The sequence below is a fragment of the Anguilla rostrata genome, chromosome 19 (genome assembly GCF_018555375.3).
Source record: "Anguilla rostrata isolate EN2019 chromosome 19, ASM1855537v3, whole genome shotgun sequence".
NCBI lineage: Eukaryota > Metazoa > Chordata > Actinopteri > Anguilliformes > Anguillidae > Anguilla > Anguilla rostrata.
In genome coordinates, this window is record NC_057951.1 from 1,198,882 (window position 1) to 1,209,645 (window position 10,764).

General features: G+C 40.4%; 2 protein-coding genes across 2 annotated transcripts in view; both read left to right on the forward strand.

Moving 5' to 3' along the window:
- The window catches only part of LOC135245712 (uncharacterized), a 114,755-nt gene that overhangs the window by 34,413 nt on the left and 69,578 nt on the right, over positions 1–10,764 (forward strand). The gene's annotated exons all lie outside the window — the stretch shown is intronic.
- The window catches only part of LOC135245733 (uncharacterized), a 32,918-nt gene continuing 22,440 nt past the window's right edge, over positions 287–10,764 (forward strand). The window contains exons 1-4 of the mRNA XM_064319035.1: positions 287–1,467; positions 6,520–6,661; positions 8,078–8,188; positions 9,149–9,259. Coding sequence (XP_064175105.1) covers positions 6,603–6,661; positions 8,078–8,188; positions 9,149–9,259 — 281 coding nt within the window. The 5' untranslated portion in view covers positions 287–1,467; positions 6,520–6,602. The remainder of the gene's footprint in view (positions 1,468–6,519; positions 6,662–8,077; positions 8,189–9,148; positions 9,260–10,764) is intronic.

Here is a 10,764-nt window from a genome sequence, read left to right on the forward strand (position 1 = left end):
ATTTCTAAACAGTTCATCCGATATGGATGAAAATACCCTCAAATTAAAGCTGACAGTCTGCACTTCAACCTCATTGGCATTGTATCCTTTCAAACTGAAAGTGCTAGAGTACAGAACCAAAATAACAAAACATGTGTCACTGTCCAATGAATTATGGTGCTCACTGTATGTGCTAAAATTTGGAAAAGATCTACATGGATGAAATATTTGTTTATTCTGCATAACTTATTAAATACCATGACTGATGCAGCTAATAAAAAGTATAAATATATAAAACTCCACCCATCGAACATTCAGTTGAGCCAGTAAACAGGTAAGTAAGGAAAGGTCCAAAGGTCCAACAGAAACTGAAGCTTAACGGCCATTTTAAAAACGGAGGAGGAAGAAACCCTAGGAAAGAAGGAGTAAAATTAAATGTAAAAAAACGGAGTAAACAGTCTGTTGTGGAGTGGAACTGAGGTAAGAGAAGCTGAAGGTAAAGGGCTGCGGGGAGGAATGGGAATCTGCAGGTATAATCACATTAACCCGCGTAATTCAGAAAAACGTATAACTGGCAATAAAATAGTGAGTTAAATGCGTAGCCCAACAAGCTAAGAGCTCATACAGAATCCAAACATACCGTTTAGACCAGAAAGTAATTTTAAAAAATAACCTTTAAAAGAAAGTTTACTTCAGTTTTTTGATATTCCATGACCACTTCTACCACGTGAGGAGGTAGCCTAGTGAGACGGACGTCACAGGATTTGTCGCTTGTTGTTGATATTTTTACACTTACTGCATTATAAACCCTGATTTTGTTTTTAATTAAACAATTAAGGGGTTGTTACTTTTTTTTCATGTTTTAGAGGAAATAATTCCCATTAGCCTACTAAACAAATTAAGTGGTTTGCAATATTGAGGAAAAATATACAGTGGAGTGATTATGTTAGGCAGAGATTACTCTATATGATATCATTTTACTCATAGTCGGACACCCTCCAGAACACGGACACGCTCCCTTGCGGCGTTCGTCCCGTCCTTTTTATTGAAAATTTCGAAAAGACGTGGGGTTTGGAAGTAGCCTAGGTGTCCGGTATTTAGGGTAATTAAACTACCTTTGTGTGAAATTTCATGTCCATCCAAACATATATTAATATATTTACGACGACTTTAATAAACATTACCCTGTTCGAGTGAATAAAATGTGGCAATTCGGCACTGGATGACGATCTCGCTACAGTTTACTGTCTACTCTCGCAGGCTTTGACTGGAGGTGTCCATCTCTCTTTGACTAGGCTAACCGACGAAGGTCTTCTAGTTTTCCCACTAGAAAAAAAAATAAGGTTAGCTGACCTTACAATTCCTGTATGTATGTGTTTGTGACAAGTTGTGTTGTATGTCAAGCTGCTTATATATCGGGTGAACGGACAAGGAAGAACGCAGGCACTTATTATTACGCGAAAATTGCGAAAAAGCGTTCACCTACAGGTAAGCGGACGATAAGGCTGCGTCCGAATAGGCCTCAGAAGTCTGACGTAACGCAGAGCAAAAATCTTGCCCGTATATGGAATTCCTGTTCAAAGGGAAATTTCTCTAAGGAAAAAACCGTCCCTGTCAGTCTGTGATTTAAACTGGCGTTTAAAACTTGGACGTTTTTATCCGGACACATTTCTCTCTTAAATGGCACTAGATCCGCTGAATTCCAATGTCGCTGCGCATGTTATTTACGTCACAGCTCTTGCGGTTACCTGGCAATGCTAGTGAAGCGCAAGTAGCCTAGTTATATTAAGATGTTTACAACGATATATACAACTGCAAAAAATAGAAAAATGTATAATTTATTACACCAACGGGAAACAAGGGGAAGAAAACGGTGTATCGCGCGTGTATCGAAACAGCTCTGTGTGTAATGTTGTAATTGTGCGACGGGTCATCTCGGGTGGCTAACCACTTAGCCGTTATAAATTGGCTTTTTAAAATAACACAGAATTTTTTTAGATCATAAAAAAAGGGTAAAAAGCATTATTTTTTCATATACAAAAAAATTCCAAATGTCATAATCTTTTTAAAGGAATTCGGAAATCACCATTCATTTGTCCCGAAGGAGCGTCTATTTTTTTAACCGGAAGTCTCAAAAATGCTAACGAACCCGAAGGGAATGACGACACGACTTCTGAGGCCTATAGAAAAAACTGTGTGCGGCCAGTTAGGAATCTTCCTAAGCAAAAAAGACTATGGCTGCATCCGCATAGTCAAAAAAATTACGTCCTATGTCTTTTCCTAACCACTTTTCCTTGACCTCGATGGAAAACGTCATGAGGTTAAGGAAAGATGTGAAGGAGAATTAAAAAAAAAACTTAGGATAAGACAACCGCGGTGCTAAGAGAATCCGACTACACTTACACTAGGGTACGTAATTATGCGACGGCGGATGTTATTGACGTAGGTCTACCGTGGTAAAACTACAATGTTCCGAAGATGGACTACTGAAAGCGCACCTTAGATACTTCAGCCCGTGCGTTCTTACCGTGTTGTTTCATTCAGGCTATATGAACGTAGACAACTCGGTGAAAAATATTACTTCATTACCAAGGTTGGAATTGAAATAAAAAAAGGAATATAGGCTACCAGTCACAAAAGTGAAACGAAATGGTTGTCACATTGAGAATGGTTGCTCACGCTCACCCTCCTGTCCACTCATATTTATCGACATGAATCCCAATTAGTATGATTGTATGAAAATAATTGTTAATTGTATGCAAGATAGGCATAACGTTAGGCATACAAATCTACTACTGTACATATCATCATTCTTAAGTTTCAAACATGTTTTAAAAACGTCATCTGGCTAAAAACGTCTCATATCCCTTTTTCTTGAAAAGTAAGATTTCTGTATTATGCTTAATATGCTGATTATGATCTGATTATAAGCCTATGCATATTATAGCTGAAGGACCACCACACAACTCAGTCATGTTGATCGTTTGTTTTCATGAACATGGGCTGCGTCAAATAGTCTTTTTTGCTTAGGAAAGTTCCTAACTGAGTGAAATAACCCGGAAGTATCTAAGTGGCAGCCATGATAAGAGCTGTTCGAATTATCTAAAATGGCTTGCCATATTTTGGCTAGTAATATCTTAGATTCAGTTATGCAATAAGATCATTTAGATAAGTGGTGTCAAACTCGTGCCATGGAGGGCCGTGTGTATGCAGGTTTTCATTCCAGCCTCAGATCTTGATTATATAATTAGTTAAATTATTTGCTGAATTAGGGATGCAGGTTTGTGCACAACGGTGACCCGACGTCTATGGTGACCCGCATTGTCTAAATAAAAATTTTCTTATATTCTGTGCTTCAATGCAGTTAAACGCATATGGCTGAATGAGTAATTGGACTCAATTAAGGCAGCATTAATTGGTTGGAATGAAAACCTGCATACACACGGCCCTCCATGGCACGAGTTTGACACCACTGATTTAGATATTGTCAGGATTCTGCCTTTTTCTGTTTCTGTTTTTTCCTTTTCTGGGCCGCCAGATGGCGGTACTTCAGTTCGTATTTCAGTTTGCTCCCTCTTTAGTTACCCCTGTGTTAATTGTATTATTGTTTTCAATTATTCTGTCATTGTTTTTCTTTGTGTCTCGTTATCCCTCCCTGCTCTGGTTTGATTGTGCTTTGAGTTCACCTGTGTCTTGTTATCTTTGTGGCTATTTAAGTTCTCTGTTTTCCTGACTTGGGTGCTGGTTCCTTTTGTTTCTGCCTGAGAGTATCTGCCTGTCTGTTTCTGCCTGCGGTTCTGTCTGTGAGTTCTGCCCTGTTTGACTTCTGTTTCCTTGTATTTATTTATTTTTTTGAACATTCTGCTGTTTTTGAAAGTGGCTTTGTTTTTGTTCCCTGTTTTCTGTTACCTGTATGAGAGTAAAGTCTGATTGGATTTGCCTTTTTGGAGTTCCTGGTTTTTCCCACTCTGCGTTTGGGTCCTGGTCCCCCGTTACCTGACAAATCTTAAATCGCGAGGAATTAAATATCTTTAACTGAAATTATGACTAAGTCCGAACTAATGTGGAGAACTCAAATTAGAGCTATGACTAGTCATAATTGAAATGGCGATACAGTATCTGGAATTCACATTTTGGATAGTCAGAACTGAATTGTAGATATCTTGATTGGAGGTCCCATACAACTGAATGGTAAAAGTAACTTCAATCTTACTAGCAAAATGTAATTTGAGATCTTAAAAGTTTTTTGAGTAAAAATGCAGTTAGATCTTAAATTGGCTCTGACTAGTCTTAAATCAGTTACAGATACCTGCAATGTGAATCTGGTCAGGCTATTAAATGTTTGCGACACAGCACCTTAATTAGCATTAAACAGGCACAGAAAACAAACTAAGATTGGGGGAACTGGCACCCTCTAGTGTGACGGTTGGATTCAGGTAGGGTTATTTCCTAAATATATAAATAATTTGCACCCTTAAAGATTCCTATAAAATCAAACTAAAACTACACCAATATTAAGAAACTCTTGTGGCCTCCCATGGAGGATTAAACTGAGAACCTGCTTGTGAAACCCATTTTTCATCTTTGCCACAGAGAAAGACAAAGAACTGACGAACAAAATTAAAATAGTTGCTGACCTTTGAAAATCAGGCAATGGATCAAAAAATAAACTGAAGATGCTAGTTACTACTGTGAGGGCAATGATGAAGAAGTTTAAAACTGCTGGTGCATGGTGGTGTGTGTGGAGTTTGCATATTCTCATCCCATGTCTGCATGGGTTTCCTCCCACAGTCCAAAGACATGCAGGTTAAGCCAATTGGAGGCACTAAATTGCTTGAATGTATGAATGTGTAAGTGCATGGTGTGCATGCCCTGTGATGGCCTGGTGACCTGTTCAGGGTTTTTTCCTGCCTCCTGCCCAATGCATGCTGGGAGAGGCTCCAACCCCCCTCACAACCATGTCCAGGAATATGATGTAGGATAGATTTAAGGATGCATATACTGAAAATAAAAATACGGTGGTGGATCTTTAATGTTATGGGGCTACTTTGCTCACACTGGTCCTGGGGCCCTTGTTAAGGAAAGCAGCATCGTGAACTCTACCCAAGTACCAGGACAATTTAGCCCTAAACCTGACTACCTCTGCCAGCAGACTGAAACTAGTGGATCTTTCAGCAAGACAATGACCCCAAATCCACGTTAAAATCCACAAATAAAAAGGTTAATATTGCAGAAGCATCATTGTGCAATGGCTACAACAGTCTAAAGACTGCTGAAACTCCCTGAAAACCTGTAAATCAATTGAACAGCACGGCCCATAAGCACAGATCAACAAAGACATCAGGATCTGGTAAAGATTGTGGGTGGAGGAAGAGTCTAAGATCCCTCCCAATGTGTTCTCTGGTCTTATAAGACGTTATGTAAAAAGACTCAGTGCCATTATCCCTGCGAGGGGAGGGTGCACACAGTACCAAACACAGGGGTGCTAATAATTGTGACGCACAATTTTTGTAAAGAAATGTGAGAAATGTGTCATTTTAGTAGTTTCCATTATATCATTAAATATATTCCATATGTTGGACAATGAAAATATACCTCAGCACTGGTAATCCTTATATTGAACGGTCTTAGTAATTGTTATCATGGGTGCAGAATATTTTGGAAGGAATTGTATTACTGTACAAGTTTATGGCTCAGTTAAATTCCAGATTTGTCGCTGTCTGTTCTATGAGGTTTGATGTATGTGTGTGTGTGTGTGTGTGTTATAACAAATTCAGACCAATTTAAACAGAATGAACACGCTATATTCGCGGGAATCTATTCGAACGGAATTTATATATTACAACAGAGGCAGTTGTCCGGTTTCCAGGGAAACAAATCCAGAAAACGTGCCAAAAATAATAAGTCCCGAAACCAAAATTAATGCATGAGTATAATGCATTATAATGCATAATGCAAGAATCTTCTTTCCTCTCCAAAAACAAATAATTAAGCAATGCATTGCATTCAAAGAAGCAAAAAAAAAAAAAAACCCCAAAAAGCATCAGCTCACCCTCCTGATGCAGTAGAAGAGAATTCTTTTAAAACGTAGGTTCAGCAGGTTACTCGTTTTCGTGTCTTGGAGCTGTGTTGAATAATTGTGGATTGAAAAAAATACAATCCAAACAAAAACGCCAACAAATCTCAGGATTCTTGATTATTTTCTGCTGACTCCCCTTTACTCCATTCTCCGTTGCTACCTCTTGCCCCAAATCTATTTAAAAAAAACCCACCTGGCCCGTCACCACCTGTTTGCTGCTTGAGCGCAACTCTTAAAGGGCCGGCATACAAATTTGCGATACTTCGCAAAGGACTCATTATCGATACATACATTGAGTATATCAGTGGGATAAAATGCGCGAATAACATAATATGGTGCGTACATATTTAAATGCACAAAACTTAATTAAATGACCTTTTTGTGTTAAACGTTTACATTATGTGGCCCTCACAGTGTATTAATATGTCTGTGCGTTATCATGTTCTTGTGTGTATTTACAGGTCTGCCAATTTGGGTCAGAACCCACTTGTGAATCTGATCTGGTGTGTTCAGGTGTCCTGAGACAGGGGGTGCTGTTTCTAAAATGAGTTCCTTAGAGGAGACCGAGACTGACGATGGAACCCACGGCCTTGTGAGAAAGAGGTAAAAATGCATGAATCAGAGAGTTAATGTGCTGTGAGTTAGAGCTGCAGTAAGAGGATGAGTTTAACTGGAAGCTCTGTCTCCATGTGCTGTGAGTTAGAGCTGCAGTAAGACGATGAGATTAACTGGAAGCTCTGTCTCCATGTAGCCTACTATGAGTTAGAGCTGCAGTAAGAGGATGAGTTTAACTGGAAGCTCTGTCTCCATGTAGCCCACTGTGAGTTAGAGCTGCAGTAAGAGGATGAGTTTAACTCATCCTCTTAATGAGTAACAAAAGACGCATATTTCCCATATAGCCACATATCATCTCCTTTTGTTTCTATAGTTATGTCAGACACTGATAAATATTTGTTATTGTCATCTCATTAGCCATGTCTCTCTCTATATCTCTCTCCCTAGTTAGCCACCTAGCTAGTGACCTCTCTATCCCTCTCACTAGCTGGCTAGCGATCTCTCCATATCTCTCTCACTAGTTAGCTGCCTAGCTAGCGATCTCTTTATCTCACAGACTAGCTTGCTATCAAGCAAGCTGAAACTGCCGTCCAAGTGTCATTTTCAGACGCTTATCCCTGTACTCTTTTTTTTAAAACGTTGTATAACACCGGGTGTAATTGTACCATAATGATAAGTTGTTCGTCCATTTTTTCTCACTGAGCGGGATAATACTTTGCGAAATGGTATCATATCGGTTGGAGAAATAGGAAACCTGATACTCTGACTGGCTGTTGACGGGCGATGCCAGCAAAAAGTTATACTGTGAGCAACATTTTTAGGGCAACTTTGGTTGCTCAGTTGCCCAGTTGCTCGTGTTTCTGGGCCTCGCTCAGCTACTTAGAGAATGAATGGACTTCCAGCAACTCATCAACCGAGTTACTCACTGTGTGAATGCACTGTTACAGCTGCAGTAAGAGGATGAGTTTAAATGGAAGCTCTGTCTCCATGTGCTGTGAGTTAGAGCTGCAGTAAGAGGATGAGTTTAACTGGAAGCTCTGTCTCCATGTGCTGTGAGTTAGACCTGCAGCAAGAGGACAAGTTTAACTGGAAGCTCTGTCTCCATGTGCTGTGTGTTAGAGCTGCAGTAAGAGGATGAGTTTAACTGGAAGCTGTCTCCTTATGCTGTGAGTTAGAGCTGCACTAAGAGGATGAGTTTAACTGGAAGCTCTGTCTCCTTATGCTGTGAGTTAGAGCTGCAGTAAGAGGATGAGTTTAACTGGAAGCTCTGTCTCCATGTGCTGTGAGTTAGAGCTGCAGTAAGAGGATGAGTTTAACTGGAAGCTCTGTCTCCATGTGCTGTGAGTTAGAGCTGCAGTAAGAGGATGAGTTTAACTGGAAGCTCTGTCTCCATGTGCTGTGAGTTAGAGCTGCAGTAAGAGGATGAGTTTCACTGGAAGCTCTGTCTCCATGTTTTGTTCACAGGGTCCAGGTGGATAGGGCTGGATCACCTGCACCCAGCTGTCTGTCTATGAAGAGTGACCGTTCAATGAATCGTCCAAACTACTTCAGTGGAGAGTTCACAGGTGATCAAAGGTAAAGAAACACGTTCATATTGCATTAGACCTGCAGCAAGTGGATGAGTTTAACTGGAAGCTCTGTCTCCATGTGCTGTGAGTTAGAGCTGCAGTCAGACGATGAGTTTAACTGGAAGCTCTGTCTCCATGTGCTGTGAGTTAGAGCTGCAGTAAGAGGATGAGTTTAACTGGAAGCTCTGTCTCCATGTGCTGTGAGTTAGAGCTGCAGCAAGAGGATGAGTTTAACTGGAAGCTCTGTCTCCATGTGCTGTGAGTTAGAGCTGCAGTCAGACGATGAGTTTAACTGGAAGCTCTGTCTATATGTGCAGTGAGTTAGATCTGCAGCAAGAGGACAAGTTTAACTGGAAGCTCTGTCTATATGTGCAGTGAGTTAGATCTGCAGCAAGAGGACAAGTTTAACTGGAAGCTCTGTCTCCATGTAGCCTACTGTGAGTTAGAGCTGCAGTAAGAGGATGAGTTTAACTGGAAGCTCTGTCTCCATGTGCTGTGAGTTAGAGCTGCAGTAAGAGGATGAGTTTAACTGGAAGCTCTGTCTCCATGTGCTGTGAGTTAGAGCTGCAGTAAGAGGATGAGTTTAACTGGAAGCTCTGTCTCCATGTGCTGTGAGTTAGAGCTGCAGTAAGAGGATGAGTTTAACTGGAAGCTCTGTCTCCATGTGCTATGTTTTCGAGCTGCAGTAAGAGGATGAGTTTAACTGGAAGCCCTGCCTCCATGTACTGTGAGTTAGAGCTGCAATAAGAGGATGAGTTTCACTGGAAGATCTGTCTCCTTGTGCTGTGAGTTAGAGCTGCAGTAAGAGGATGAGTTTAACTGGAAGCTCTGTCTCCATGTGCTGTGAGTTAGAGCTGCAGTAAGAGGATGAGTTTAACTGGAAGCTCTGTCTCCATGTGCTGTGAGTTAGAGCTGCAGTAAGAGGATGAGTTTAACTGGAAGCTCTTTCTCTATGTTTTGTTCACAGGGTCCAGGTAGATCGTGCTGGGTCACCTGTACCCAGCTGTCTGTCTATGAAGAGTGACCGTTCAATGAATCGTCCAAACTACTTCAGTGGAGAGTTCACAGGTGATCAAAGGTAAAGAAACACGTTCATATTGCATTAGACCTGCAGCAAGTGGATGAGTTTAACTGGAAGCTCTGTCTCCATGTGCTGTGAGTTAGAGCTGCAGTAAGAGGATGAGTTTAACTGGAAGCTCTGTCTCCATGTGCTGTGAGTTAGAGCTGCAGTAAGAGGATGAGTTTAACTGGAAGCTCTGTCTCCTTGTGCTGTGAGTTAGACCTGCAGCAAGAGGATGAGATTAACTGGAAGCTCTGTCTCCATGTGCTGTGAGTTATAGCTGCAGTAAAAGGATGAGTTTAAATGGATGCTCCGTCAAGATTTCCTGTGAGTTAGAGCTGCAGTTAGAGGATGAGTTTAACTGGAAGCTCTGTCTCTATGTGCTCTGAGTTAGAGCTGCAGGAAGAAGATGAGTTTAACTGGAAGCTCTGTCTCCTTGTGCTGTGAGTTATAGCTGCAGTTAGAGGATGAGTTTAACTGGAAGCTCCGTCAAGATTTCCTGTGAGTTAGAGCTGCAGTAAGACGATGAGTTTAACTGGATGCTCTGTCTCCATGTGCTGTGAGTTAGAGCTGCAGTATGAGGATGAGTTTAACTGGTAGCTCTGTCTCCATGTGCTGTGAGTTAGAGCTCCAGTAAAAGAGTTTAACTAAGTTGTGTCTCATGATTTATTCACAGGATTCACTGCTCACTGGATTTAAGTCGTTCAGAAGAGAAGGGTTCAGAGACACTGTCTTCCTCAAAACAGGTATGATATATTCTTTTTCTATTTCAATATTTGAAGTTAATATGACTTTCAGACGATCAGATTGAATATCTAATCAGGTTTATTAAAGTTGTAGAGTGCTCTGGCCCTCTTTGGCTCACAGATAGACCGGATTCCTTTTTAGGATCCATAAACGATGGCAGTGGATCACTCCCAACAGAATGTTTTAAAGTTCCAAGTTCAAAGGCTTTATTTGTCATATGCATATACATACATGCAGTGAAATGCTGGTGCGACAAACTCCTTGTAGACTGTGCAACATAACGCTTCAATAATAATTATATACAGAATAAATAAATAAATAAATAAATAAATAATAATACTAATAATATTAAATAATATAAGATATGAATACAAATTAAAGAGAGAATATAAAGAGCAGCTATTTAGATAAAACGAGCAATACAAATAAGTAAAAAAAAGTAAGTTCTAATATAAGTCCTAAAATAAGTCATAGGAAGTGTTGATGTGTTGGCAAAAGTTTGGCATAACTTTTTAAAGATTTGCCTTGTTGAAGTCCCCTGCCACGATGAGGGCAGCGTCTGGATGCTTGGTCTGCAGTCCGCTTAGCACATCATGTAACACCGACAAAGCCTCGTCGTGTCCGCTTGTGGTGGAATGTAAACGGCCCTAGTGATCACTGCGGAAAACTCCCGGGGCAGGTAGAATGGACACTCAGCACTCAGTTTGTATAGTTAGCATTAAAAAATGTATTGCACTGAGAAACTTAATTCAACTTAACAACTAAATTATTCCAAG